We start from the raw sequence: 26,704 nt of genomic DNA on the forward strand, positions 1-26,704 counted from the left end.
GAAAAGAGTATCGGTCTTGACCAGAAGGGACATTTGAGACAAGAAACTCAGTACCAAGGCTTCAGGCTTCTATTCAAGTCTTTGCCCATGCTCAAACAGTATGATATATCAAATAAATGCTACATACGCTCAACGCAACTTCGCCACCCTGCATCACTTAAGCTTATTCACGGCATCCAATCACCGCACCCACGGTATCAGCTGCTCTAATTCACCTTCTTGGCGTCCTGCATAACGGCCTCCTTCTCTTTACTCTCTACCTTGACGGCCGTAGCGATGATCTTACCATTGGCGTCTCTTGGCTTTCTCTTCCATCCTGTAGAGAATAACTGTCCCATGTCAAAGCGAGGCAGTGGGTGTCCTTCGGTGTTGATAACGACTTTGTCCAGAGGTAGGAGATCAGGAGGTGAGAACAGGAGGTAAAAGTATTTGAGTGTTTCAGCCTGTGTGGCTATGTTAGCATCTTGACCGGCTGCTTGCTCACATCTTTACCACTTACCAGCCAGAAGCTCTCCATGTTGTCCCGCACTTTAGGCGGGACAACATTGGCATTGCGCAGACTCGTAAAGCCTCCTCCATTTCTCACAGCTGTGTGGTTCATGAAAGACTTGAACATCTCCCAACCCCATTCGCGGTATCGGTTGTCGTTGGTGATCCTCCACATGTAGAACAGACTCTCGACCGTCTCGGGTCGCTGGAGATTGTGAACATCGCCAGATTTGACAGTAAAGTCCTTGCGCCACTCCGCGTCCGGACTTGTGTCGAAATTAACTGGACCATTTCGAGGATTACCGTAAGCCGTTGGCGGGTTGTCAATCTCAAAGTAGGTGATTTCGGCCGATAGCCCTGTTGCCATGTACTTGTACATTCTCCAGCATGTCTCCATGACTTCTCGCGCCAGCTGCATATCCTCCTCGTTCTTCTTCGACCACGTCGGCAGTTTGCGTGCCTGAGCCTCAGTAAGGCCTTCTGTGGCCGCTAAAGCTATTGTACCGGGCATGAAGCACACAAGGTGGTCCATCTTCGGGCTAAGTGGCATCTCTAATCCATTCGGTCGCTCTCCGATGATGGTGAACTTCGAGTTCGAAGTATATGTGACGAGGTGTTTGCGAACGCCTTGAAGCGCCTCGTACCACATATCTTGATAAATAGGCTCCTGCTTATTCGTCTGAAGATATTGCTTGATAAGATACTCATAGTATGAGTCGCCGCGGCTTCCCAGACGAATGTTTTCACCCCTGAACTCGCCCGAGGTTGCATAGATAAAGATGGGGACCAAGCCATCTTGAGCTCCCTGATTGTCGACAAGTTTCATGACATTTTCCACACGGTCCCAAAAGTCTTTTTCTCCTGTGAGCTTTGCGAGGTACTTGAATTCAAGCTGGAGAGTTGTGGCCTCCGCCGTCGACGACGCTCCCATGTCTGCGTGTGAGGGGATGCCCTCGAACTTAGCAAGGTTGACACTCGCATATGGGATGCCAGATGGGGAGTCAAATGCGCTCATGAGACGATCAGCCAGGTCTTTAGCTTTCTCAAGATACAAATCTTCGCCGGCTGCCCCCTCGTCATCCTCGGCCAGTGGCGCAAGCCCCGGAAACTCGGTGGATAAGTAGTGTGCACTTAGAAGCCCACCCAGCATTCGAATTGTCGTCTCGAAGGTGTTGACATCCTGATCCTGATCCCATGTCAAGGAGTCCGAGATCCAATGACGAGCGTCTTGGACACGAGATGTAAGGTTCATGAGAATCATAGTATCCAAAGAGTCGATTATGATCCAGCCGAGTCCCTTTGGTGCCATATTTTCACCTGTCTTGCTAATTGGGTGGTATTCATCGAATCCTGTCGAGTTCTTCGGTCAGCCAATTTGAATCGCCCGTCCAGATATTCGGCCGAACGTACCCCAGGCATATCGCTTGTAGGCATCCCAGCTCAGCTCGAATGCCTCGACCACACGATCTCTCCTGTGATCCCAGTTCGCCTTTCTATCATCCTTGGACAAGCCTGTGTAGCTCCAATCGGTTGTTACAGTTCGCTTCGGCGAGGGTTTCTTCGAGGATCCAGTCCAATATATTAATGTCAAAACAACGAAGGCAATAATAGCCATCCACTTCTTGCGCTTCCAAAAGGGTCTGTATTCATCGTCGTAAGGCGACGCATAAGGTTTGTCTTTGTACATTGGGAGTCGATCCGACTTGTTGGATCTCTGGCCAGAACCCCAGAATCGATCCTCAAGCTCTCGTTGACGACTATCAAAGGACGGAACGGTTCGGGGCATAGAGAAGGCCATAGCTACTTCATCGGCCTCGGCCTGCGACGGCGCAGGAATGTTTCGAGATTGCGGGCGTCCAAAGGTGCTTGTGGTTCGGTGGATGTTGAACGGATCTCGAATCATTGACTTGGTGTTTTCATTTCTAGGTGGGACTAGCCAGTAGAGTGAGAGCAAATGACTCGAAAAGACGCTAGAATTCACAGTGCAAGACAGGACAAGAACTAGTATGTACAGGTCGCAAGCAAGGAAGCAGTTGACAAAGAACGTGGCAAGAAAAGTCTCAAGCTTGAGACGAAACAACCAGAGCCAATAAAGGACAGAAATACAGACAGAACCGAAATCAGGAGCTTGGGGTAGCTTTTACTTTACGGCACGCGACCAGGGTTATACAAAAGGTGTCGTTTGCGATTGCGACACCAACTCTCAGTCAAGTTTAGCGCCCTGGCCCGAGCAGTCGGACCTAGCAATTCCGTTTCCCTTTTATATTGCGAAACCAAATCGTTACAACTTGAATCACTACCTACTGTATGACTTATTTGAAGTCATTGTAATGGCAGAAGCAGACTTGACTAATGATGTCATTGCATGAGCTGCCATCAGTCGAATCTTATGTTATTTATGAGTTGCAGTGGGAGAGCAAAGTAATCGTGGTTGATGATGTGAAAGTGTTTCCTTTTTTTATGTGACATCAAGTACAACTCTAACCTTTTGACTCCTTACCGGTACCGTCGGTAGTCCCTAGAAACAAATAAATAGGTACCTTAACAAATCAAAGCTTACATGAATGTTACACCCAACCAAATATAGTCCTGTCAAACAATCATGCTGTGCTAGATCTAAGCACTAAAATTACCACCAGCTTAGGTACGTGGACCCTTCGCACCTAAAATGACGGCACGTGGAAGTGATACCCAACTCAATCACAAACTTCACCTCTGGTATCAAAACTCTCCAGACCTCGACCACAATAATCCAGTCGGAATGGCTATTGAAAACTTCCCTTCTCTTACCGTAGAAGAGTTCTCAGAAGCATGCCATCACCTTGACAGACAATACTGCCAAGCGTCTTTGGGCCCCCAACGAGCACGGTGGAAGCTGAGGCTCTGCAATGCTCTTTGCACAGACTTCGCCTATGGTGGGGGTTTCACAACATATATCCAAATAAGGCGGCCTCTTGAGTTTAATCTAGATCATGGAGATCTTTCACTAGATTTGGATGGATTCTCCTTCTCAGACGACAAAACGCATATACCAATAGGTGGGGATAAGGATATGTTAGATGCTGAAGAAGCAGACGAGGTAACTTATCTTCAATATAATATCTTTCAAATGTTGAATTTCGTCTTACAGATTATGACAGGCCGCTCTAATCAGACAACGAACTCGCCCAGAAGTTGCCATGGTGGAGTATGAAATTCACCTTCACCCCACGTATCGTGTGCCATGTCTATGGTTCAATCTACGCAACCTACCTGCCGATGAGCCAGCATTCAACATTGACACTGTCTTTCGCCGCCTTGTACCAGACGAGTACAAGGCCGGGCTTCGGGCACTGGGCAATGTAGGCGGTATTTCGGCCGATGTACGTTTTCTGGGGAGAGCTGTTTGCACAAGTCAATTCCAAGATTCTGGGTATCGTCAAGATTGGTCGGCCTAACTAACATCTTGCTCACAGCACCACCCTATCACGGGCGTCCCATCCTTCTTTGTCCACCCCTGCTTGCTGGGAGACGCAATTTCCAAATTCGAGTGCGACAGGACGAACTATCTCATGATATGGCTCGGACTTGTAGGAGGTTGCGTAGGGCTATGGGTCCCTAAAGAAATGGCAATGCAGTAGCGTATCGATTGCGTCTCTCAGAAATGTCGCCGACCTTCATGGGTTCATTCTTGCTCATCAATCATCATCACTGTCCTCCTCCATGGCAACATCCGAATCACTATCCTCATCGTCACGGGTTCGCTTCTGTCCTCGGCCACCTGGTGTATCGGCGTCTTCCATAACGTGGTCCGCGTTCACAGCAGGCTTCGCAGGAAGACCAGAGCCGGGCGTCGGTGCCGGCGCTGAACCGGGAGGGGGAGCGTTGAAGATGCTCTGTTGCAGTTCAGTCTGCTCGACGTTGGTGGCACCTGCGACATTAGGGATCTTGAAAGTGCCGTCGAGTTTAGCCACAAAGTTGGACTTGGACTTCGCATATTGTATTTTCTGGCGAACGAGTTAGGCTGATTCCACCACCACGGAAAGGCTCCACTGACCAAGTCGCGACCGAGGAATGTTTGTCCCTCAAGAGATCTCATAGCTTGTGTAGCAGACTGAACGTCCCGAAATACGATATGGGCCTGACCGCGCATCTTCATTGTCTTAAGAGCGACAACGTCGAGGACAGGTCCGTATGTGGAGAAGAGTAGGTAGAGGGCGGTTCGCAGGTCGGCTTTCTGGATTTTCGAGGAGGGGAGATTCGTTACGTAGAGACTGAGGAGTCAGCACGACTTGAGAAGGTGCAGGGCAGTGCAGGGCAGTAAAAGACTCACGTTTGATTAGGAGGAATAGGTTGAACCTTGGCTGGTAAAGATGCGTTTGGTTGAAGACCACGAGGCGCGGTTGTTACAGCGGCCATTGTGGTAGTTGAACAGACGTCGGTGGTTCTATGTTGATAATCGATGTGTCGCAATCGAAAGTTCGGCACTTTTCCGGTACTGGTTATACCAAGACTGTGGTATTGATAATGGGCGCAATTGGATTCCAAGATATCGATATTCGGCGGTGTTGATGAATTGGAGATTTTTCGCCGAGCCTAGAATTGCCAGCCTCGCACTACAAGACAAGCACAGCCGCTGTGGCCCAAGCTTACCTACCCTACCATCCACTGGCTGGAGCTTCAGCACTACGTAACCCCCCACCCCCACCGCCAACTTGGAGCCTAGACATAGATCGTCAGCACCCAATTCAACACGGCCTTTCTTACTCCTATACTCTCAATCAGCTTCAAAGCGATAGTAGAGAGCTACTCCTATCGCGAATAACATCAGTATGGCCGCCCCCGAAGTCCACCACCTCTTCCACCACCCCATCGCCGATCACTCCTTCTCGGCCGATCACTCCGTCCTCGCTGTCGCTCGAGACACTGCAGTCGAGCTCTATGACAAGGTTGGCAATGCCTTCAAGCTAAAAGACGAGCTCAAGGGCCACGACAAGACGGTCACTAGTGTCGATATTGCTCCCAACAGTGGACGTATCGTTACTTGCTCTCAAGGTTAGTCTCCGTGGAGTTACCCCTATGTAGTGTCTCGTTCAGTACCTTACATGATAACCAGATCGTAACGCTCTGGTCTGGGAGCCATCCCCGACAGGTTATAAGCCTACTTTGGTCCTTCTTCGAATCAGCCGGGCTGCTACCTTTGTCCGATGGTCTCCCTCTGAGAACAAGTTCGCCGTGGGATCCGGCGATCGCGTCATTGCCGTCTGCTACTTCGAAGAGGAGAACGACTGGTGGGTGTCTAAGCACCTGAAGAAGCCCATCCGCAGCACCATTACCAGCGTTGCTTGGCACCCCAACTCTGTTCTCCTGGCTGCTGGATCCACTGATGCTCACGCCAGAGTCTTCTCCGCCTTCATCAAGGGTATGGACTCCCGTCCTCCTCCTGGAGTCTGGGGCGAGCGACTCCCTTTCAACACCGTTTGTGGGGAGTTCTTGAACAACTCGGCTGGATGGGTGCACTCTGTCTCTTTTTCTCCAAGCGGAGACAGTCTTGCATTCGCGGCGCATGATAGTAGCATCACTGTCGTCTACCCGTCCGGCCCTGAGCAGCCTCCTCGTGCAGTTGTCACCGTCTCCACTCAGCAGCTTCCTTTCAAGAGTCTGATCTGGACCAGCGAAGATGAGATTATTGCTGCCGGTTACGACTGCGAGGCTTTCCGCTTCCAAGGTGGTGAGGCAGGTTGGCAGCTAGCTGGTGCTATTGAGCAGAAGGGCCGTCCTGGTCTGGGCGAGCACCGTGAGGAATCTGCTTTGAACATGTTCAGACAAATGGATCTCAAGGGCAAGGCTAAGGATGACACTCAACTTAAGACTATCCACCAAAATACCATCAGTACCGTCAGGCCTTTCGAAACCTCTGGTGACCGCGTCACCAAGTTCAGCAGTAAGTACAAAGTCGTACCTATGAGTTGCGTAAACTGACACAGATTGTAGCAAGCGGCGTCGATGGCAGAGTTGTGGTATGGAGCACTTAGATAGTTTGAATAACAATATATACTGCTGCTAGAAAGCGGGCAGATTACATGGTAACTTGCCATTGGTCTACAAACTTCATACCTCCCACAGACACCACTGGCTTTGATTTATATCGGGCGTTTGCAGTACTTTATGTACCTTGTGTACTCAGAAGGAAGTCTCTTTGTAAAGCCTTGATGTACTTCTCGATCCTTACCCCCCGTAAGGTAGATCTTAACTTACTACTTATCCAACAACTCAGGCATTTACGAGGCCTCACAAGACGCACCGTCTGTTTGCTCCAGAACTTCCAACCTCAGTAATACCAAGCTACCTATAATGATCATTTCTCATGGTACGTATCTCTGATGCAAGTCAAGTGGCTAGCAATAAACTTTCTTCGCTTTAATATCCGTCAAAATTCGGCAGCACCGTCCCTCTACGGAGACTGTTTTGATGGTTTTGTGGCAATAGGACCACTTTATCCCCAAAGACTCACAATTCTCACGGATTCCGAAGTAATGCAGAATTGTTTTCATCAAGTTCTATTTTGTCGCGGGCCTTGGCTTTGCTTAGATTTTGCCTCTATGGAAGAGCAATGACCTCGATCTCCACATCAACGTTCTTGGGAAGAGTCTTGACAGCCACACAGCTGCGGGCAGGCTTGTGCGAAAACCACTTCTCATACTCGGTGTTGATTTCCTAGAAGCTGTCAGTAACTGAATGGAAGATTGGCCCCGCTGAGGCACTGACAGCAAAGTAGGACATGTCAGAGATGAAGACTGTAGTCTTGACCACCTTGGAAATAGACGAGCCTGCCGCCTCGACAACAGCCTGGACATTCTTGCAGGCCTGGCGGGTCTGCTCGGTGATACCTTGGACCATCTCACCCTCGGGCGTAAGAGGAATCTGGCCAGAGCAGTAGATCATGTTGGGGGTCTTGATGGCTTGAGACTGGTTTGAAATATCATGAGTGTTGGTTTTGTCAGTGAGGGGTAGCTTAACATACGTAAGGGCCAAGGGCTTCGATACTGTCAGTAAAGGTTTACCAGAAATTGAATCCATACAACTTACCCGCAGGGGCGTCCTTGGTGAAAACGATCTGCTGGTCGGAAGACATTGTCGATTGGTGTCTGGTTGAACGTGTGAACTTGGCTGACGCTACGATATGCTGGCGGGGGATTGTCCGGATGGAAGAGGTGATAAAGCGTGAAGCTCTGCGCGCAATGGGAGAAAATGACATGGCAGGAAAAGGCTGAAAATTGTGATTATCGACGTACCTAGAGTAAGGAGAATGATCAAATTGGAGTCTCAGAGCTGAGGTTGTGTTGAGTTAGTTTCCAAGGGGTTCAAGTAAGCTTTGGTTGCCGTGTTTTGAACGAGAGCTCCGGAGGTTCGGTGAGTACTCGGAGGGGTAAACCGAAGCTAGCCAGTGGAAAGCACCTTGAGAGAATGGATTGGACTTGGTTGTATCTGGTCAATTGCTACAGGTACATAAAATCAGTTAATTTACTGCTGCTGAGCTCCGTTGATCGGCTAACTTGTGGTAGGTCTGGCGACCTCTCCGGGCCGCCCCGCATTGCGCCCTCCGGAGACGGCGGCCGAGGAGCGTTTGGAAGAGCTCTGAACATGAGTTTTCTCTTGGGAGCTCTATTATTATTATAGCTATTGCAGTATGTAATTTAAGAGGTAAAGTCAGAGGACGGCATGGTGCTGTCTCATCTTTGTTGTTTGGTTATTGACATGAAGCCACGGCGTCTGGATGTTGGACGTGTTGCATATATCGCAGTGTTTGTTCAGGAGCTCGATGGAAATGCTTTGACAAACAGACTTATAGTACAGGTTTGAACAAAAGGGGTCTCTATTTATGCTCTATTCAACACCAGAAGAAGGATAGTTAGTTGTCTGTTGCAAGTGCAGCTTCACTTGTCTCTTTGTGCTTTGCCACCAACTCAAGTGTCAACGTGACAAACGACGACGGCAATCAAACAGTCTACGAGAAAGTTTGTCCTCCACTTGTGAAAAATCCACGATGTTCGAAGCATTTGTGTTCAATTGAAAATCGGGATTGGCGGTCAAGCAGTAATCACAATCCAATGGACCACCGTATGCTGTCAGCCCTGTTGCTGAGCATCTCCAAAACCGGCATCATCAGCAAAGCTTGGCCGAAGTCAGAGACAGTGAATTCCCACTGAAGCTAAAACACGCCGGGACCCAATTGGTTCCCATAGCTCCTACTCACTCCCCTTGAGAACATCCAACTGTTAGCAGCTTCAGCTGTCAAGTGGCTGAGAGCTAACACAAGTGGGGTCTTACCCCTGCGTCCATCCCATCTAGCCCAGACTCCTCCAGTGACAGGGGTAAAAAAAGGCAAGCTGGCCAGGTTGTCCTCGACGCCAGAAGCATCAACTTGATCCCATAACTTCGACCACAGGGAGGTTTCTCTTTTCAATCAATCGCCCCTTTTTCTTTCCTTTCTTTTTATTTTGTAAAACTTCTCGATTGAGGTGGTAATTGCTTCTGGCAGCTACCTCTACTTGCTCTTCTATCGTTCCTTTGTTCACCTATTTCTTCTTCTCTTCTACAAATCACTTGGTGTAACCAGGGCACTACCATCTAACCCCTGAGGTAAGCCTGAGACCTACGGTTCCTCTGAATCGTTTGTGAGACGTGGTTGTTTCTCTGCATATTTCATGTCGTTTTCTTTTCTTATATATACGTCTATAAGGTCTTTTACTGATTGTCGTATCTGTAGCTTACGGCCACCTTCAATCATGGCTCGAAGCTCCACGCCGCAGGGCAGCCTGCGACAGAGGGGCGCACCATCAAAGAAGCCCTCCGAAGAAGACTCTTTCGATCCTAATATCGAGCTTGACAAGCTTGCCAAGGCTGGCGCTCAACGAGCCGCTGCCCAGAGCGAGACCGAGTACAAGATTGGCCTTTTCCTCATCACTATCTTGTCCTTTGTTACTCGATTCTGGGGCATCAGCCATCCGAACGAGGTTGTCTTTGACGAGGTGCACTTTGGAAAGGTAAGCACGACTGGACTCACTAGTATTCGATGCTATAGCTAACCGCTGCTTGATAGTTCGCCTCATACTACCTCGAGCGAACCTACTTTTTCGATGTCCACCCTCCCTTCGGCAAGCTTCTCTTCGCCTTTGTCGGCTGGCTCGTTGGCTACGATGGTAACTTCCACTTCGAGAACATCGGCGACTCCTACATTGCGAATAAAGTTCCTTATGTCGCGTACCGAGCTCTCCCCGCTACTCTAGGTGCTTTGACTGTCTCGGTCACATATCTCATCATGTGGGAATCTGGCTACAGCCTTCCCGCTTGCATCCTCGCCGCTGGTCTTGTCCTCCTCGATAATGCCCACATCGGCCAGACCCGACTCATCCTCCTAGATGCTACTTTGGTCCTCGCCATGGCCTGCAGTCTCCTCTTCTACATCAAGTGGTACAAGCTCCGACATGAGCCCTTCTCCCGAAAGTGGTGGAAGTGGCTCATCCTTACCGGATTTGCTCTGTCTTGCGATATCTCGGTCAAGTACGTTGGTGTATTTGCCTTCGTTACCATTGGCTCTGCCGTTGTTATTGACCTCTGGGACCTCCTTAACATTAACCGACCTGGTGGTGCCATCAGCCTGCAGGAATTTACCAAGCACTTTGCCGCTCGGGCTTTTGGTCTGATCATCATGCCTTTCTTGTTCTACCTCTTCTGGTTCCAGGTTCACTTCGCCGTTCTCTACCGATCCGGTCCTGGTGATGATTTCATGACTCCTGAATTCCAGGAGACCCTGAGCGACAACGTTATGCTGGCCAATTCGATCGACATTCAGTACTATGACCAGATCACAATTCGACACAAGGAGACCAAGACATACCTTCACAGTCATGAGGACCGTTACCCTCTCCGATACGATGATGGCCGTGTTTCGTCCCAGGGCCAGCAGATCACTGGTTACCCTTACAACGACACCAACAACTACTGGGAGATCCTGCCCGCCAATAACGATAAGCAGATTGGCCGCATTGTCAAGAACCACGAACTGGTTCGCCTTCGCCATGTTGGAACCGACAAGATTTTACTCTCCCACGATGTCGCTTCTCCTTACTACCCCACCAACCAGGAATTCACTGCTGTTACTCCCGAGGAGGCTTTCGGCAAGCGTGAGAAGGACACTCTTTTCGAGGTCCGAATCGAGCACGGCAAGAAGAACCAGAACTTCAAGACTGTCGCTGGCCACTTCAAGCTCATTCACAACCCAAGCAAGGTTGCCATGTGGACTCATACTAAGCCTCTCCCTGAGTGGGGTTACAAGCAGCAGGAGATCAACGGAAACAAGCAGATTGCGCCCAGCTCCAACGTCTGGATCGCTGAGGACATTCCCTCTCTGCCTGCTGACCACCCTCGTCGTCAGAAGCCTGAGCGCAAGGTTAAGTCTCTGCCCTTCCTCCAGAAGTGGTTCGAGCTCCAGCGCGCCATGTTCTACCATAACAGCAAGCTTACCAGCAGCCACCCTTATGCTAGCCACCCTTATCAGTGGCCTTTCCTGCTCCGTGGTGTGAGCTTCTGGACTCAGAGCGAGACGCGCCAACAGATCTACTTCTTGGGCAACCCGATTGGCTGGTGGCTCGCTAGCAGCCTTCTCGCTGTTTATGCCGGTATTCTTCTCGCTGATCAGGTGTCTCTGCGCCGTGGTGTTGATGCTCTCGACCGCCGTAAGTCTTGTCGAAATACATCTTAAGAATTGATTTAGTAACGAAATTTTAGGAACTCGATCGCGCCTGTATAACTCTACCGGTTTCTTCTTCCTTGCTTGGGCTACTCATTACTTCCCGTTCTTCCTCATGGGACGACAACTTTTCTTGCATCATTACCTTCCAGCTCATCTTGCTTCTTGTCTTGTTGCTGGCGCTCTTCTTGAGTTCATCTTCAACTCTGAAGCTCCTGAGGAGGTCACTATCAAGGACAAGAAGGGACCTGTTAGCCCCAGGCATCACGTCACCGCTCGTGAGCGCTTCGCCGGCCAGAGCATGCTCGGTGCTTGGATTGCCTGTGGTGTTATTCTGTCTCTGATCATTGCTGGCTGGTACTTCTTCCTGCCTCTCACCTATGGTTACCCTGGTCTCTCCGTCGATGCCATTCTCCGAAGGAAGTGGCTAGGATATGACCTTCACTTTGCGAAATAGACGGTGATGGGGTGATTTGACCAATCTTGAGTTTGAAGATTCTTGGGCCGTCGAATTTCAAGTGGACATACCACTGGCATTTTTTCCAAGAGACTCGGGTCGAGTTAATGAAGGCGTCATGACACTGATCATGACAAGATTAGTTATGGGATATACCAGGTCGACGGAGGTTGGACCATAAGTGCCAGACAAAACCAATCTCCTGTTATCTCTATATGATAAAATACGTGAAGGAAAATGTGTAACCTATTGAAAGCATAGAGAAGCTAATCTGATATTTGATTGAACATTTGGACGCAATGCTCATCCATGAGTTGCATTTCCTAAGAGCTAAAGTGTTCGTAAGCTCAGTGGGCTTTGGCAGGGGACCCCTGTGATGTGCTGAGACCTAGCCCCCAAATCGACGGGCAACCATGATGAACGACGGGAGTTGTTGGGTGTCCGATCAAAGTGTTTCGATGCTGTTATAGAAAAGATTAGATTTTACCTCACACTACGCCATCACGCCCTCCAAGGATCCCTTTCGCCTGCGCCTCAATGACACTATCCTTGGTAGCCAGCAGCTCCCTACCTCGTCGAGGTGGCCACGGCAGGAAGCGGCTAATATTTTCCCTACTAATGCCCTCCCCAGCACTCTCATCAATACCTATCCATCGATCTAGATCAGTCCTGAGGACAGTCATAACATTACAGTCATCAAGCTCTGGCGCACAAGTGATTGGAGGTAGGTCATTTGTTGCCATATTGAAATGAGGCATCAGCGCGTTCTCTCATCCTTCTGGATAGGTTGATGGTAGGATCAGGAAGCCCCATGGCGGTAGATATAGGAAGATTCGAGAGTGAGAATACGCCTAGTAGAGAACGTGTCCTTGGAAAATACCTAGTTTAGGCTGACATCTTGAAAGAGTCATGTCTGGCAAGGAGAGTAGAACACAAGGACGTGCGGGCTCGAATTATAAATGACCTCACAGAAGATATGTCGTTGAGACAGAATTCTGCCGCACGTCGATCTTCGGGGGAGAGCTAACTTTTCCCCTTATAGTAGGCGGTCACTAGGTTAGCTCAAGGTAGCAACCACTTAAGTTAGATGGCCAGACTTGTCGGGTGTGACTATAGGTACTAGGTCGGCATGAGCCAAGCAAGGGATGGATCCAATGTCAATTGTGCAGTTAACATCGTAATCAACGATGATTTTTCTTCTCGGATGATATCCCATGCTCTTGCCCGCTAAATTGCGCAGAGGTTGCACCAATCTTACTAATTCCACTCTCTATGATGCTTTGCTGTCCTCATAACCACGCATAAGGAATCATGGTCTCGCATACGAACCGCCTCTACCTGCGTCGCCTCCTACGCTCACGCTTCCCCAAGATAGTCTTCATCCTCGTCGTCATAATCAACGTTCTCGATGTCCTTCGAATTCATAGAAACCTCCTCGATGCCGATCGCACTCCAGCCCCGAAGCTCTCGCAGCCTCCCGGGCGCATCTATATCGCAAGCATGCACTTCAACAACGAGCGCGTAATTAGAGACCACTGGGGTCCTGCGGTGATAGAACTTTCAAAGCTTTTCGGGCGAGAGAATGTCTTTGTTAGCGTGTATGAGAGCGGGAGCTGGGACAAGACTAAAAGGGAGCTGCACCACATGGATCAGGAGCTCGAGAGACTGGGAGTTCCCCATCGTGTGGAGTTGTCGGATGTCACGCATAAAGATGAGATTGAGAATCCGAATAAGGGAGAAGGCTGGATCGACACACCTAGGGGGAAGCGTGAGTTGAGAAGGATACCGTTTCTCGCAAAGCTGAGAAACAGGACGTTACAGGACTTGATAGACCTATCCAAGAAAGGAGAGCATTTCGATAAGGTTCTCTTTCTCAACGATGTCGTCTTCACGGTACGTCTACTACTATGCCAGGGTGGTCAGCATCTCACAAAGTTTGCAGACAGACGATGTGCTCAAGCTCCTTGGCACGAATGGCGGCGACTACGCTGCAGCTTGCTCGCTTGATTTCTCGAAACCGCCGCAGTACTATGATACATTTGCACTGAGGGATACAAATGGACAGGCGCATGCGATGCCTACCTGGCCGTATTTCAAAGGCAGTGTTTCGAGGAATGCTCTTGTTAATCACTTAGATGCTGTGCCTGTTGCGAGCTGCTGGAATGGAATTGGTTTGTTTTCTTACGATTAAAGACGAGTGCTTCCTCGCTGACTGCCCTCATTAGTTGCCATGCCCGTAGAGCCTTTTACTTCATCGTCGAAGCTGCGCTTCCGAGGTATTCCAGACTCTTTAGCTGAACACCACCTCGAAGGCTGCGAATGCTGCCTTATCCACGCCGACAATCCCCTCTCCAAAACTAGAGGTGTATACCTCAATCCTCATGTCCGCGTAGGCTATAACCTACGCGCTTACCAAGCCGTGCATCCCGAACAAGGCGCATGGGTGTCGACATGGCAGATCTTCTCCGGTCTCTGGACCAACCGCATAATGCGATGGGTATCATCACCGTTTGACGCATGGGTGGTTAGGAGACGTGTTGCGGAGTGGGAGAAATTAGGGGGGAGAGAATCTGGCGAGTTTTGCCTGATTAACGAGATGCAGGTTCTTGTTGAAAGAGGTTGGGCACATGTTTAGATATTTGGTAGCGAGAAGGAAAGGAATTGGTGGTAAGATACCCATATTGTCAATCTGAAAGATTGTCTATTCTAAGTGTGAAGAGTTCTAGGGCATGCAGAAAGATACTCTGATCTTAAAGAAACGCCCAATGATATTATGCAACATGGTTCCGGCATACTATCTTCCGTATCTGAATGCCAGATCAAATAGCCAGCGACTTTTCTCCTAACATCTACATCTGGGATCAACCCTCTCCTCTCTCAAGTCGTTTCCTTCCCATTGTCTCTTTTGCTGAGATCAACTCGACCAGGCACGTCTTTCAATCACGTTACCAATCGGACTGGGGAGAACCTAGAACTCGATGTCCTGGGCTTATTTGCGGTCGAGCAGGTAGGTGGATCAAAGTTGGTCGACCAACTGGAGACAATAGTACCGATCGCACAGCGGTAGACCTTGCCTCTTCCTTCTAGTCTTCGTCTTCCTCATCTTCACCCTCACACCTGTCTTCGGTGGTCTCGACTATAGATACAACACCAAATGCAAGAGATAAAGCGTTTAAGGAACTCTCAGAGTCTGAAGAGAAGTCCTCTATAGGAGAGGGACTAGCAAGTGACGCGTGAGGCTACAAAGCTTCACAAAAACCGCCAGCTACAATCGGAAGGACTCTGCGAGGGTTTTTGAAACCCTGGCCATTAAGGCCACAGCTCTTATTCTCCCATGTAATTTTTCATCTGAATTATCATTGGGCTCAGAAGAAGATGGCAGAAGGAACCCGGGCAGCTTAGCTATGGAGGTCACAGCTTTCATCCCCATGCCTGATTCGTCGTCTGGTTCCTCATCGGACTCAGAAGATGACGATAGGAAGGGCCAGCGAACCATATCTACAGTAAGGGGAGTAGCCTCATCTGGGCTTAGGTAAACTGGGGTGCTTAACATAGGACTACTAGAGAGGATAGGAGCGTTGTCGTCAAAATGACTTATGGGCGGGATGGAATACCCGTTCTCAACCTATCCAAAACTCGAGAAGTCGAAACTCCTTGCTGTTGGGGGGGGGGGGGGGGCCAAGAGGCTGGCCATGAGACTCCCGGATCATACCCTGATCACGCATTCTAGCCAAGTGGTAGCGGTTTGTACGAAGTGGTATCCGTGCAACCAGAACTTCACTAGGAAGGTTTTCCATCGAGTAAGCCCATCTTTCCCAGGTTGATCTGCTTTCAGGGATGCTCCAGTCAACCAACAAATAAGTCTCGTTATACACTGACGTGGCCAAATGAGATACGATATGACTTTTTCCCACCCTCCTCGTGCTCGGGGGCATTGATCTTGCTGTCGACCAGCGACGGAGGAATTTCGAGTCCGTTCATGGAAAGGCATTTTGTTGGAGTGGTTTGGCCAGGTTGTAGAAGAGAAAGGTCTTTGGCAAAAGAGATTGAATGTTGACGGCGTTCTTATTGTACCTAGTATTTTACCGGAAAAGAGAAAGTGTTCCATTTATTCAATAGAATAGAGGCAGGAGTTTAGATGTACCTAGACTTCAGACTTGCTCATTGATATGAACATAGAACATTACATATCCTTGTTTCTGTCGCAATTGCATGATCGTCTTAACATCTGGAACGACGCTGAACAAGAATATGACCAAACTCCTTGTTCAGCTGACTCACGTATTCGACAGTTGTTCACCATTAGGACAGAGACACAGCCTCATGTTTCAAACAATAGCGATCGAGTATATATAGTAATCGTGGCGGCCTGTTTATTATTTAACAAATTTGTACCACAATCTTAACAAACTCCCCTTTGAAACGCAGACCATCATCAAGCCTACCTCTTTAACCTCCAACGGCGCCATTTCTGCGCCAATATTATAAAGCAAAGTACTTGTTATCCTCACATACTAGCACAATGTGTCGAGATATCTACTACGATTACCAGCAGTGCCGGCATCATAAGTTTATCAGAACTGAAGCTTGCTGGCAAGATCGTTGGGAGGTGTTTTGTCCCTGTTTGTCCTTCCCTGGGGTATTCCCCTACAAGGGCACGCACGCCAGTACTGAGATTCGTCATGTTCAACTAGGATTGTGTTCTAACTGTGAGGGATCGAAAAAGAAGAAGGCAAGGAGGGATTATGGGGGGTTTACTGCTCAGGAAACCCATGGTGTTGGAGCCTCCCATGGGACGAGACAGGCGCAGACACCACAGTCAACCAGAGGTCATCAGGAGGTGAGAGCACCTGAAAGAGCCCACCAACACTGGGCATATAGAGAGGAGCCTCATATGAGCATGGCATCCCAACCAACGCCCCAATCAGCTTCAGATCGGCTATACACCAGCCCCCCAGGCGTATACGCCCAGAACTTCTCTCCGGCACCAAGCCAAGGTGCAAAACAGGTAGGTTCGTCACCTCGGGGAATTGAGCTCACTAATCTGCAGCCACGAAGACAATCTAATGATCCTTACGCAAACTTCTCCAAGCGCGAACGTACCGTTCGCGGTCAACGAGTAGGAAACAAGGTAATCGTGGACAAACGTGTTCCTCTCCCCCCTCAAGGACAGTACAAGGCGGCAGATCCCAGCAGATCTAGGAGTGTACGACATAGTCCTAGAAGAGCTGGCAGTGTGCAGGATCGTATTGATCGGTCCTATACCGTTTCTCCTCTTACAGAGGATGAAAGGAACGTTCCTCATGTGGACATCCCATCGCATGACGAGTATGCCCGTTGGATATAAGATTGTGATATTACCTTGAGATCGTCATCTGGTTTGATTTGGCGTTGGCATTGGAAATAAGGATAGACAGAGGTTCAAGTGAATCATCCGAGTTATGAGAATTCGATATCCTGTTTCGTTCTTCGATTTTTATATATTTAACTTAGTACTTATGCGATTGTACTATAAGAAATGATTCATGGCAAGTTGATACTGGACTAGTCATCCGCTCATATCTTCATCATAAAGATTGTACACCAAAGATTTTAGGGTTTCAGGAGACTTCTCATATTTCCCTGCAGAACTTCTACCGTTTCATCGCACGCTTCTAAGACATTCAGCTATACGGGAGCTCGTCATATCGAAAATAGGAACATATCTAAATGAGTCTCGGAGTCTGGGGCCACAGGTAGACAACGCAAGGAGACCCATACCAGGAAAGGAAAATCTAGATTGTATTGATACTGATCACCACTAGGATCTTGTAATCACAACATGGATCATTGACTCTACCTAGATATGTCATTGTCGAATCAAAAGTCCCAATTCGCAAGTGCCTTGATCACGAGCTCCCCCATTAAGCTTGCCAAGAAGTTATTCTGGTTTGCGCCATAAGACCCCGAGACTAGCAGTATCGTCAACAATCATACAGGGGCGACACGATAACATGTTCATGTCAAAAACGAATTACAATACTGGCTGATTCCCAGAAACGGCGCAAATGCATACGTATCCCCCTGCGAACCAGAAATACGGATGCCTTGAGAATGGGGTTCACCACTCGAGGCATCCAGATTTGTCCCTGGACACAAGAGGGTCTTTGGTAGGCTGCTTGATAAAATTGACTCTGATTGGCTTATGGTAGGGACGTGTTTAGAAATGGCTGATAGCATAGGACTTGATAACATCGTACAAGACAAAAGGTTCTTGGAATAAATGAACGAATTGCAACTAGGGCCGAAATGAAACACCGGGCTTGCGTGTATATTTACGTATTTGGTGGTTGTTTCTATTGAAAGGGCGTATGCATATTGCGTACGTGTATCTCGGTTGGTTGTGAGCAGGAATACGGTGACAAGATACCTAAACTTGGCAAACTATACCAACTGATTACGATGCCTTCATGCTGTTGCAAAAGGACCCTCGTGCATTCGTGCTATCCTTAAAAAGATATGCCAAGGCGCGAGAATCTACAAACGCGTGATTATTGACGCAGATTCAAAGAGCGGGCGTCAGCGATGACTCGACTTGTCTTGATCAATTGATGAGAATCATTCTGGTGGCGGCTACGGGTTCCGGCTGGTAAATCTAGGACAAGCGGCCTCAATATGGGACGCATGCTTCAGGGCAGAAGCTCTGAAAGGTTAGCAGTGCGATGAAATGCAATGTAACAGCTTGGGAAAAGATGGGGGTCCACGCTCGTAACCAAAAAGGGAAATCGCCGGTCATTGAGTCAACGGTGACATGACCTTTGTTTCGACCAACCCCTGCGGAGAGCAGCAGCCCTATGCGTGGAGTAAATGCAGTATCGGTCCATTGGCTGTGGGCCGATGCTACGGGAAAGGAGGCGTTGGCGGTGGAGAGTCCATGGAGACAGGAACAGGAACAGGAACCAGTTGAAGGAGAATACTTGAGGTTGGTGTGTCTTGTGTTCGATCTAGATGCAGCCAAGATGAGGTATTGGTGATGTTTGATAACGCGTGTGAGTCGTCGTGTCCTCTTCAATGAAGGTTGTCAGTCGATCATATCCTGTTTCATCTGCTCAAAGGTCCAGCAACGACAATGCATGTTTCGGTGAGTCTCCCTCCTAACGAGCTACAAAACATTCCTGGTACGATCAATCAAAACAGTTCAAGATTTCCAAAGTCCCTATCAAATCAATGCACATAAAATATGCAGAGAGGCTGCGCATCGCCATCGATTGCAAGGCACAGCCGTCAAAGAGGGCTGAGGTGGAGGGTGGAAATGCAATGCATCGACTGCAACACCAATGCATCTCGTCAATCAGAGACCACCGACGAATAGAATAGCGACTAGTTTATGCCACATTAGCGTGGTCAATGCCAATGAGCTACCGGATGAGTATCTGTAGGATGTCAGAATGGCCACACGAGGATCATTCGGAAAAGAGGCCGGCATTGACTGAACACCAAACGAGGGCGTGTAGTCTGCCAGGATAATAGAAGATAGGTCTCTGAAAGAACAGTTCTCCCATAATTTTATACGAATATCAAGGTCATCATTCTTAGACGCTTGAAATATTAATCTTGGTATCCATACCAGAAGAATTCCGAGTTCTTTCCCGGCTGCTAAACCGAAGTCACTCTATTGCTGACAGTCAACGGTCACGGACCACCAAAAGATGCGCCCGGTGTCGATCCCTGCAGACTCTCCGCAAGGCGTTTTCCATAGGTTCACAACAGTGACAATGGTTGCCAAACCACCACGATCCGACGTCATCTGTAAGTAAATTATTAGCACAATTCGTAGACAACACCATTTCCTCTTCTCCCCTTGCGTTTGGTTTGTGATCGTGACCCCCCAAGATTAGAATTGGTTTCATCTAAAACACGAGCTTATTTGAAACCGGAATGAAAACAAACACCGTCATTTCGCGGAGAAGCAGAGGGCCACGACAGTCGATACGCAATGGTGCTATTTCTGGCCCCCAAATCCATCGTCAACTGCTCCTTGGCTTTTCCCTCAGATCAATAACAAGCTTGGAAATTCTTCTGCCTCATGCGCCTCTCGAGACGGACAGACAGAACTGGATGATGCGCAGTGAACCACAAAGGTTCTAAGGGTGCGGGAGAGAGGAGCGGTCGGATCTGGCGGAGTTTGTGGGGATACAGAAAAGGTCGCTTGTCATAGTCGAGGTACTCCAAGTCGTAACTCCGAGTCTGAGACCGTTGAGGCTCTGCGAGGGAATTGGTGTGAGTCTTGGTGTCAAATGCCAGGGAATTGGGAAGTCGAAGGGAGTTGGACTTTCAACTCTGTTAGTGATTGGGGTACTACCTCGGGGAGGAAGCTATCGCACTCAACCTTGCGCAGGGGGGATCCTGCGCCTCAGCCCGTACCATGCTCAAAGAGGATTTAGCGCCCAGGATTTTAGGCAACAGTGGCCATGGGCTGAGAGATTGCGGAGCCCATTTCGAGTCGGTTTCTAAGCATAACCTCGCTCATCCGTTGACGCTTCCCATTTCGCCCTCTTCCTCTCTCTAACCTCTCTCTCAATCCCACTCTCACCTCACCAATTTCCTCTTTATCCTGAGGCCGCCGCCAGCTTCAGCTTCTCAACCACCCCGGCCTCTTTCCGTTTAGAACTTTAGATTTTACACACCCTGCGGGTCCCGACATTGTACACCCTTTCGGTCAACCCTCATATACCCTTTTCCGCCCGTCCTCTTCCTTCCTCCAGTTCCACCCGCCTTTCGCATCGCCAACATTCAGCGCTGTGTCTGTTTCATTCATCGATATCTCACGCGTTTGTCACTCGACGTCTCGTCTCGCTTAGCATCTTTCTTCGAGTCTCGCCGAGTCGTCTTACCGTCTGAGCAATATATTATTCAGTTCATCGCTCGCCTTCCCTGTCGTTCTATCCTTTTGCGCCACCTCCACCGCATTGGTTCCTCGACATCAAGGCTGATTATCTGCATACATCTGCATACATCTTCAGTCTCTGACCTGGTACGGTTCATATTTTATATCGTCTTGACATCTCAGTCTCGTCTTTTTACTGCGACTTTGTCGTGTTTTCGACCTTCCCCGGTATCACTTTCAACTCGTTGTATCGGTCAATCATCCCGTGTCCCAATCTGGCCTTGATCAACGTCTAGGCCTTTGTGTCCTGGGTGTGGGATTCAAGAATCTCGACTGTGACTCACTTCCCCGTCCTTCACTACCAAGCACTTGCTTGCATCAAAGGTCGCGCTCTTGAACTAACGGGACTCCCCGGCTTAGCTTCAGGACTTCTGTGGCCATCAGTCGACTGTCTCTTTATCTCATACCCACCTTGAATCTAAGCCATGTCCTTCTCCCACCCTCGTCGAAGGACTCCGGTGACTCGCCCGGACAGCGACACCGACAATGCCCTGTCCCTTAAGAACAGCTCTACCCTCCGTAAGGGTGCGACATTTCACTCTCCTACTTCATCATCTTCGACTCTAGACAACACATTTGTCCCTCCCACGCTGCCTCGAGCTCAGTCTCACTTGGACGATGTCGTCGATGCCAACCGCCGACGTGTGGCCCTGGCTCTGAACGACATTGACGAGGCTCTGTCCTTGGATCAGCTCTCTCTGTCGCCAAAGTCTAAGATCAAGACGCTTCGAGACACCAGTCTCCCCATCCCTCGCGGCTTCCTCGAGGGACCTATCGTCGACCCCAAGATGACAAAAGAAGAGGAGAGGCGCGTTCTGCGCCCTCGCTCTGTTCGCCATTCACGGCACCATGAGTCTGATAGCGGTTTGGGTACATCGGTGGCTTCCACAAACGAGAAGCGGGGTGCAGTCACTTCGGCAAAGAAGGAGACAAAGGTGCAAACACGATCCGCCATCACAAGATCCGTTGCCGCAGCATCGGAAAAGCTTCCCTCTCTGGGGCCCAAGGCTATCAACCGCATTCACGAGCACACTTTGCGCCCTTTGTTGGCAAAGCCGACTCTCAAGGAGTTTGAGCCCATTGTCCTTGACATCCCGCGACGAATTCGATCAAAGGAAATTATTTGCTTGCGAGATCTTGAGAAAACATTGATCTTTATGGCACCGGTAAGTCAGCTTCTGACTGGTTTTGGCGTTTGGGAAAATACTTATCGGAATTTGTGTTTGAAGGAGAAGACCAAGTCAGCAACTTTGTACCTGGATTTCTGCCTTACGTCCGTGCAATGCATTCAAGCGACCGTCGAATATCTCAGCGACCGCGAACAAATTCGACCTGCTGACCGGCCTTACACTAACGGATACTTCCTCGACCTGAAGGACCAGATTCTACAATACGGAAAACAACTTGCCGCAAAGAACAGCGGTGACGATATGGATATCGACGCGTATGTACCCAGCTTCGTTCCCTTGGACTATCCAACTAACTCTCGCCGAAGATCTGACGAGATCAAACTCATCGGTGGTCTCCACGAAGGTCGCCCCGTCGAGCTCGTCCGTGTCCGCAAGGACGGCACATACATCTCTCTGGACACTGGTAAGCCTGTTGAGGTTGACAGCGACTCGCCAATGCAAGTAAAGCGATCCCTGAGCCAGCAGCTCGAGGACGAGGAGGAGATTCAACGATCCATGGCTCGCCGCAAGAAGAATGCTTCACCCGAGGAGCTAGCTCCCAAGAAGTGCCGCGAGCCCGGCTGTAACAAGGAGTTCAAGCGTCCTTGCGATCTTACCAAGCACGAAAAGACTCACTCTCGCCCTTGGAAGTGCCCTGTCCCGACTTGCAAGTATCACACCTATGGATGGCCTACTGAGAAGGAAATGGACCGTCACCACAACGACAAGCACTCTGCTGCCCCTGCCATGTATGAGTGCATGTTCAAGCCTTGCCCTTATAAGTCGAAACGTGAATCCAACTGCAAGCAGCATATGGAGAAAGCCCATGGCTGGACCTACGTTCGAACCAAGACCAACGGAAAGAAGCTACCATCAGTTGCTGGCAGCGTTCAGCAACAGACTCCGCCTCTGGGTAACATGTCAACGCCTTCTTCTACTGAATACAACGGTGTGCCCACTCCTCCTCAGAACGACGTGACGCAGTTCGTTGGCGATTTCCCTCTCTACCCCAATGACTCGGACTGGATGTCAATCAACAACATTCCCACCGAGACACTTCACCTGGATCTGGCTATGGATTCCACTTCGCCTGCTTCGGCTAGTTCCTACGAGCAGTATGCCCCTTACCAGAACGGCTCGGCCTTCATCCTCGATAACGAGGACCTCTATGCTGCTCATATGCAGCTTCCAGCTCAGCTACCCACACCTGAGCAACCTGTCATGTATAACCCCAACCTCAAGATGATGCAACAGCAATTGCCTATGTATCAGCAACCCCAGCAGCAGATTCCCATCCAGACTGTTGCTCCTCACTTTTCGCCAACTGGCCAGGAAACAGCCATGCTTTATACTCCAAATTCATTACGGGATGTTGATGAAGGTTTTGACGACTCCTTTGCAGGAGACGGCATGGATTTTCCTCTCTTCCCTAATGACAATGGCAATGGCATGACCAAGACCAATGATTATCAGTCACTGTTTGGTGAAATCCCCAGCGCCAATCTGGGCTTCTCCCAGAACTCTCAGGACATCTTTCAGATGATGGACTGGTCAAACGTTGATTTGCAGCAGAACCTCGGAGAATAGGGATCCGATCTTCTGCCGTGGAACTACTCGAATATTGGGTAAAGGGGCACTTACTCAAAATTGTATAATGTTCCCCAACAAAATTGCCAAACAGTCTTTTTGGTTTGATGAGACACGACACTTTCATAGGCCACCCAGTGCGGGATAGGGCTTCTTCATGTATTTCAGATGTTTGTTAACTCCTTGAGCTTATGATTTGCCTCAGGTTGAGATTCGGATGGAGGAATGGGCCATTGGGGCTCAGGACAATGGTTTTTGTTTTTTCCTCGGAGGATATTATTAGCAGTCAGATTGGGCATTTGAGTGAAACGCCATCTTACATCACCGCTTCGCAGTGCATTTCGATTCGGCAAAGAATTGGTTTTAGCTGGTATAGAGATCGCCTCTCTTTCCTGTTGTCTGGGATAGAAATACACACCCATGTCAAGTATAGAATTCTTCTCACAAAGTGACCACAAGATGCCATTCCATAACTGACAGCATCTTTGGAATACCCGACAGCGGTCCTCCAGGACACAAAGTAAGTTTAGTCATGTGGTTATGTCAGTCTCTGGTGCTTTTTGCAACATACTCTTAAGACTGGTCACCATACATGACTCACGCAATATCTATTTGTGCAAGCTCAAACTTAAAACGCAACAATTTATCATGATTTTCTTAAAAAGTAATTCCGTATCAAGGATTAAGCAACGGCTCAACTACCTTCATGTGCACATTTTTGGTATAGGGTAAATTTGCTCCGGGGTGGATCTGCAATATTTCGCTTGCAGTAATTAATCAATTTCAACCACACCAACAAGCTTGCAATTCTTCCAACCGCGTCTTCGCCCTTTCAGCAACGCGCAAAAATGTGCGGAATCCATGCTATTATATCCCCAAGCCCCGAACAAACACTCTCATCCGTGTCAGAGCGATGTTTGGTAAATAGAGGACCAGATCATACAGGGACTGTCAGGATGCAGCTTGATGATCTATTCCTGACTTTTACATCAACCGTGTTATCACTGCGAGGTGATCACGTTGCAAAGCAGCCGCTTGTGGATCATGTGACTGAATCTATTCTATGCTGGAATGGAGAGGCCTGGGGTATTCAAGGGGAATCTGTACAGGGTAACGATGGTGAAGCTATTCTTACCCTCCTGGCCGAGGCAAGTCGTGGTGCAGGAGATGTCCTGGACATCTTACGGGCCATCGAAGGGCCTTTCGCGTTTATTTACCTAGATAAACCTGCCAAGCGGCTTTACTATGGACGAGATCGACTAGGCCGCCGATCGTTGCTGGTCAGAGATGGCTCTCCATTTGTTCTGTCAAGTATCGCCGAGACGCCAGTCGATGGATGGACCGAGGTCGAGGCTGATGGATGCTATACTTTGGATCTCTCCAAGGGCGACTCGCTTGAAGGATTAGTGCCAGGCCGGCACGATTGGACTGCCGATACTACTTTGGTAAGTTCAGCGTGAGTATGACCCCGAAAAGCCTGCTACTTACGTCCTCAGATATCGAGCATCGGTAGCTTTAACGAAGATCTCCCACGGAAGAATTTCGCCCTTGGACAAGATTCAAGATCCGTGCAAGAGCTGCGTTCTCGCTTAGTCGAATCTCTTCGACTGCGAGTTCTAGACGTGCCACTACCTCCAAAAGCCAAACCTACGGATGCGAGAGTTGCAGTGCTATTTTCAGGTGGCCTTGACTGTACTGTGCTTGCGAGGCTGTCTCATGACATGATTCCTGCGGATCAGTGTATTGACCTGATCAATGTCGCGTTTGAGAACCCCAGAATTGCAGGGCAATTTAAGGACCTGTCCCGAGAGGAGCTTTATGAGAAGTGTCCGGATCGAATGACAGGGAGAAATGCGTTTGCAGAGCTTAGCCGTGTCTGTCCTGGCAGGGCATGGCGGTTCGTGGCGGTATGTGGACCTGGACTCGCTTCGGGATAGATGACTGACAGGAGGTAGGTGGACGTGCCGTATGCTGAGAATCTCGAGCACAGAGCTGAAGTCATTCGTCTTATCTATCCTCATAACACAGAGATGGATCTGTCCATTGCGTGTGCTTTATACTTTGCTGCAAGAGGACAAGGACTTGGCGAAACAACCGCCGACTCAAATCCACAGCCTTATAGCACGACAGCGCGAGTATTGCTTTCCGGTCTGGGTGCCGATGAGCTGTTTGGTGGATATGGTCGGCACGGCGTGGCTTACACGCATCGTGGCTACGGCGGAGTTGTACAGGAGCTGAAGCTCGACGTCAGTCGGCTTGGAAAGAGAAATCTTGGCCGAGATGACCGTGTTATGGCACACTGGGGTCGAGAAGTGAGATTTCCCTATCTGGATGAGCGTTTTGTCAAGTGGGCAATCGAGTCTCCTGTGTGGGAGAAGTGCGATTTCGAAACACCTGGTGGCGAAGGGAATCTCGACGCCGAGAAACGAGTGTTGCGGCTGGTGGCTCAATCACTTGGCATGAGCTCTGTTTCAAAGGAGAAGAAGCGAGCTGTAAGTGACAACTTGGTTCCGACAACTCTTTACTAATGAGCCATAATAGATACAATTCGGGGCGAGAACTGCCAAGATGGAGAGTGGAAAGGTTAAAGGGACGACAGTGCTTTCAACATGAGATTCGAGTCGAGTGACTTAGATACGACGGGAACAACTCGGCAGTGATGATTCTTCAGATACTTCTGAGACATATGCAACCATGGGCCAAACACTGAGTGGAAGTTGTGTGTTTGCAGTTTGTCGACTGCTAACCCTCCTTTTGGCGTGTTTTATGCATGGATCATGTCATTGAAGTCGTAAAGGCAAGTCTGAGCTGAGGTAATCGGAATTGGATTAAAGCAGAGGGTGATGGATAGATAGATAAGTTATGGCATGAAGACGGTGATCCTTGAACAATGATGCAAGATAACGATAACGCTTGGACCCTGCGGCGTAGCGAAGGTCAGAAGCTGTAGCATGTGGTAGCATCTAAGCCAGGAGGCAGCCCAAAGCAGTCAAAGCCCATGTCTTCAATCGCCAAAAGATTCGACATCAATCGACATGAAACAAGCGCGGAACCCAATCACGTCTCGCCAAGAAGAAATGCTATCATTCGATACCGAGAGAGCCGGCGGGATACACCAAAATTAGAATGGCGTTCCACTGTTTTCAGTTGGCCACCGTCTAACCGCCGCAGAAAACAGTGGTTGTGGTGCGACGTGCCCCTGCAGATGAACGCATCTTAGGCCCGCGTTTAGGCCTTTAAGCGGAAGATTGATACGATACGAGGAGAAAAAAACCCCCTTGCGCTGTGGATGGAATGGGAACTGGCGCGCGCCAAAGGGAGAGGTCGAGACAAGACAAGAAAGC

At 49.2% G+C, this 26,704-nt stretch overlaps 11 protein-coding genes across 21 annotated transcripts; 7 read left to right on the plus strand and 4 right to left on the minus strand.

Moving 5' to 3' along the window:
- Positions 1-115: 115 nt before the first annotated feature.
- FOIG_00937 (mannosyl-oligosaccharide alpha-1,2-mannosidase) lies at positions 116-2,639 on the minus strand. 2 transcript variants are annotated; one of them, XM_031197441.1, is made up of 3 exons: positions 1,900-2,639; positions 500-1,839; positions 116-443 (listed from the first exon to the last, which is right to left on the minus strand). In XM_031197441.1, exons 1-3 carry the CDS (start codon positions 2,390-2,392, stop codon positions 207-209), a joined length of 2,070 nt encoding a protein of 689 aa, XP_031073208.1. In that variant the 5' UTR covers positions 2,393-2,639; the 3' UTR covers positions 116-206. The 2 variants fall into 2 exon arrangements, with proteins under 2 accessions (XP_031073208.1, XP_031073209.1); XM_031197442.1 differs by having other exon boundaries at positions 500-2,639.
- Positions 2,640-2,987: 348 nt separating this feature from the next.
- FOIG_00938 (U2 small nuclear ribonucleoprotein B'') lies at positions 2,988-5,058 on the minus strand. 4 transcript variants are annotated; one of them, XM_031197444.1, is made up of 4 exons: positions 4,802-5,058; positions 4,526-4,742; positions 3,932-4,475; positions 2,988-3,870 (listed from the first exon to the last, which is right to left on the minus strand). In XM_031197444.1, exons 1-3 carry the CDS (start codon positions 4,885-4,887, stop codon positions 4,167-4,169), a joined length of 612 nt encoding a protein of 203 aa, XP_031073211.1. In that variant the 5' UTR covers positions 4,888-5,058; the 3' UTR covers positions 2,988-3,870; positions 3,932-4,166. The 4 variants fall into 4 exon arrangements, with proteins under 4 accessions (XP_031073211.1, XP_031073210.1, XP_031073213.1 ...); XM_031197443.1 differs by having other exon boundaries at positions 2,988-4,475; XM_031197446.1 differs by having other exon boundaries at positions 3,932-4,742.
- On the plus strand, positions 3,158-5,002 carry FOIG_00939 (uncharacterized protein; the record flags this gene model as incomplete). Of its 2 annotated transcripts, XM_031197447.1 has the most annotated exons (3): positions 3,158-3,568; positions 3,630-3,851; positions 3,945-5,002. In XM_031197447.1, 3 exons carry the CDS (start codon positions 3,158-3,160, stop codon positions 4,107-4,109), a joined length of 798 nt encoding a protein of 265 aa, XP_031073214.1. In that variant the 3' UTR covers positions 4,110-5,002. The 2 variants fall into 2 exon arrangements, with proteins under 2 accessions (XP_031073214.1, XP_031073215.1); XM_031197448.1 differs by lacking the exon at positions 3,630-3,851 and having other exon boundaries at positions 3,945-4,566.
- Positions 5,059-5,144: 86 nt separating the features above from the next.
- FOIG_00940 (actin like protein 2/3 complex, subunit 1A/1B) lies at positions 5,145-6,799 on the plus strand. Its single transcript, XM_031197449.1, has 3 exons — positions 5,145-5,523; positions 5,585-6,412; positions 6,463-6,799. Exons 1-3 carry the CDS (start codon positions 5,301-5,303, stop codon positions 6,501-6,503), a joined length of 1,092 nt encoding a protein of 363 aa, XP_031073216.1. The 5' UTR covers positions 5,145-5,300; the 3' UTR covers positions 6,504-6,799.
- Positions 6,451-8,601, minus strand: FOIG_00941 (TdcF protein). Of its 5 annotated transcripts, none has more exons than XM_031197452.1 (5): positions 7,764-8,435; positions 7,558-7,616; positions 7,493-7,506; positions 7,237-7,437; positions 6,451-7,185 (listed from the first exon to the last, which is right to left on the minus strand). In XM_031197452.1, the coding sequence occupies exons 2-5, from the start codon at positions 7,601-7,603 to the stop codon at positions 7,069-7,071; spliced, it is 378 nt and encodes a 125-aa protein (XP_031073219.1). In that variant the 5' UTR covers positions 7,604-7,616; positions 7,764-8,435; the 3' UTR covers positions 6,451-7,068. The 5 variants fall into 5 exon arrangements, with proteins under 5 accessions (XP_031073219.1, XP_031073218.1, XP_031073217.1 ...); XM_031197451.1 differs by having other exon boundaries at positions 7,558-7,967; positions 8,025-8,077; XM_031197450.1 differs by having other exon boundaries at positions 7,558-8,601.
- A 228-nt stretch (positions 8,602-8,829) lies between these two features.
- Positions 8,830-12,341, plus strand: FOIG_00942 (dolichyl-phosphate-mannose-protein mannosyltransferase). Of its 2 annotated transcripts, XM_031197455.1 has the most exons (4): positions 8,830-9,111; positions 9,239-9,515; positions 9,572-11,207; positions 11,260-12,341. In XM_031197455.1, exons 2-4 carry the CDS (start codon positions 9,258-9,260, stop codon positions 11,676-11,678), a joined length of 2,313 nt encoding a protein of 770 aa, XP_031073222.1. In that variant the 5' UTR covers positions 8,830-9,111; positions 9,239-9,257; the 3' UTR covers positions 11,679-12,341. The 2 variants fall into 2 exon arrangements, with proteins under 2 accessions (XP_031073222.1, XP_031073223.1); XM_031197456.1 differs by having other exon boundaries at positions 9,572-12,268.
- Positions 12,342-12,790: 449 nt separating this feature from the next.
- On the plus strand, positions 12,791-15,811 carry FOIG_00943 (uncharacterized protein). The gene is made up of 4 exons (XM_031197457.1): positions 12,791-13,571; positions 13,621-13,849; positions 13,904-14,345; positions 14,399-15,811. The coding sequence occupies exons 1-3, from the start codon at positions 12,990-12,992 to the stop codon at positions 14,311-14,313; spliced, it is 1,221 nt and encodes a 406-aa protein (XP_031073224.1). The 5' UTR covers positions 12,791-12,989; the 3' UTR covers positions 14,314-14,345; positions 14,399-15,811.
- FOIG_00944 (uncharacterized protein) lies at positions 14,762-15,659 on the minus strand (the record flags this gene model as incomplete). Its single annotated transcript, XM_031197458.1, has 2 exons — positions 14,762-14,814; positions 15,593-15,659. 2 exons carry the CDS (start codon positions 15,657-15,659, stop codon positions 14,762-14,764), a joined length of 120 nt encoding a protein of 39 aa, XP_031073225.1.
- A 761-nt stretch (positions 15,812-16,572) lies between the features above and the next one.
- FOIG_00945 (uncharacterized protein) lies at positions 16,573-17,025 on the plus strand (the record flags this gene model as incomplete). The annotated part of the gene is made up of 2 exons (XM_031197459.1): positions 16,573-16,686; positions 16,729-17,025. The coding sequence occupies 2 exons, from the start codon at positions 16,573-16,575 to the stop codon at positions 17,023-17,025; spliced, it is 411 nt and encodes a 136-aa protein (XP_031073226.1).
- Positions 17,026-21,029: 4,004 nt separating this feature from the next.
- Positions 21,030-23,360, plus strand: FOIG_00946 (zinc finger transcription factor ace1; the record flags this gene model as incomplete). The annotated part of the gene is made up of 3 exons (XM_031197460.1): positions 21,030-21,770; positions 21,834-22,048; positions 22,100-23,360. The coding sequence occupies 3 exons, from the start codon at positions 21,030-21,032 to the stop codon at positions 23,358-23,360; spliced, it is 2,217 nt and encodes a 738-aa protein (XP_031073227.1).
- An 848-nt stretch (positions 23,361-24,208) lies between these two features.
- FOIG_00947 (uncharacterized protein) lies at positions 24,209-25,973 on the plus strand (the record flags this gene model as incomplete). The annotated part of the gene is made up of 4 exons (XM_031197461.1): positions 24,209-24,805; positions 24,857-25,267; positions 25,316-25,852; positions 25,902-25,973. The coding sequence occupies 4 exons, from the start codon at positions 24,209-24,211 to the stop codon at positions 25,971-25,973; spliced, it is 1,617 nt and encodes a 538-aa protein (XP_031073228.1).
- Between the last annotated feature and the right edge of the window lie 731 nt (positions 25,974-26,704).

Source organism: Fusarium odoratissimum (assembly GCF_000260195.1).
Source record: "Fusarium odoratissimum NRRL 54006 unplaced genomic scaffold supercont1.1, whole genome shotgun sequence".
In the NCBI taxonomy this organism is placed as follows: Eukaryota; Fungi; Ascomycota; class Sordariomycetes; order Hypocreales; family Nectriaceae; genus Fusarium; species Fusarium odoratissimum.

Excerpts from the sequence above, each read along its gene's own strand:
- FOIG_00937 (XM_031197441.1), bottom strand. The coding sequence starts at position 2,392 with ATGATTCGAGATCCGTTCAACATCCACCGAACCACAAGCACCTTTGGA. Across the intron at positions 1,840-1,899 it reads CTACAAGCGATATGCCTGGG|GATTCGATGAATACCACCCA; the intron begins GTACGTTCGGCC and ends AGAACTCGACAG. Across the intron at positions 444-499 it reads ACATGGAGAGCTTCTGGCTG|GCTGAAACACTCAAATACTT; the intron begins GTAAGTGGTAAA and ends ATAGCCACACAG.
- FOIG_00938 (XM_031197444.1), bottom strand. The coding sequence starts at position 4,887 with ATGGCCGCTGTAACAACCGCGCCTCGTGGTCTTCAACCAAACGCATCT. Across the intron at positions 4,743-4,801 it reads CCTATTCCTCCTAATCAAAC|TCTCTACGTAACGAATCTCC; the intron begins GTGAGTCTTTTA and ends CTGACTCCTCAG. Across the intron at positions 4,476-4,525 it reads CATTCCTCGGTCGCGACTTG|AAAATACAATATGCGAAGTC; the intron begins GTCAGTGGAGCC and ends CTCGTTCGCCAG.
- FOIG_00940 (XM_031197449.1), top strand. The coding sequence starts at position 5,301 with ATGGCCGCCCCCGAAGTCCACCACCTCTTCCACCACCCCATCGCCGAT. Across the intron at positions 5,524-5,584 it reads TATCGTTACTTGCTCTCAAG|ATCGTAACGCTCTGGTCTGG; the intron begins GTTAGTCTCCGT and ends CATGATAACCAG. Across the intron at positions 6,413-6,462 it reads CCGCGTCACCAAGTTCAGCA|CAAGCGGCGTCGATGGCAGA; the intron begins GTAAGTACAAAG and ends CACAGATTGTAG.
- FOIG_00941 (XM_031197450.1), bottom strand. The coding sequence starts at position 7,726 with ATGTCATTTTCTCCCATTGCGCGCAGAGCTTCACGCTTTATCACCTCT. Across the intron at positions 7,186-7,236 it reads CTGACATGTCCTACTTTGCT|GAAATCAACACCGAGTATGA; the intron begins GTCAGTGCCTCA and ends GACAGCTTCTAG.
- FOIG_00942 (XM_031197455.1), top strand. The coding sequence starts at position 9,258 with ATGGCTCGAAGCTCCACGCCGCAGGGCAGCCTGCGACAGAGGGGCGCA. Across the intron at positions 9,516-9,571 it reads ACGAGGTGCACTTTGGAAAG|TTCGCCTCATACTACCTCGA; the intron begins GTAAGCACGACT and ends GCTGCTTGATAG. Across the intron at positions 11,208-11,259 it reads TGTTGATGCTCTCGACCGCC|GAACTCGATCGCGCCTGTAT; the intron begins GTAAGTCTTGTC and ends ACGAAATTTTAG.
- FOIG_00943 (XM_031197457.1), top strand. The coding sequence starts at position 12,990 with ATGGTCTCGCATACGAACCGCCTCTACCTGCGTCGCCTCCTACGCTCA. Across the intron at positions 13,572-13,620 it reads TCAACGATGTCGTCTTCACG|ACAGACGATGTGCTCAAGCT; the intron begins GTACGTCTACTA and ends CAAAGTTTGCAG. Across the intron at positions 13,850-13,903 it reads GAGCTGCTGGAATGGAATTG|TTGCCATGCCCGTAGAGCCT; the intron begins GTTTGTTTTCTT and ends TGCCCTCATTAG.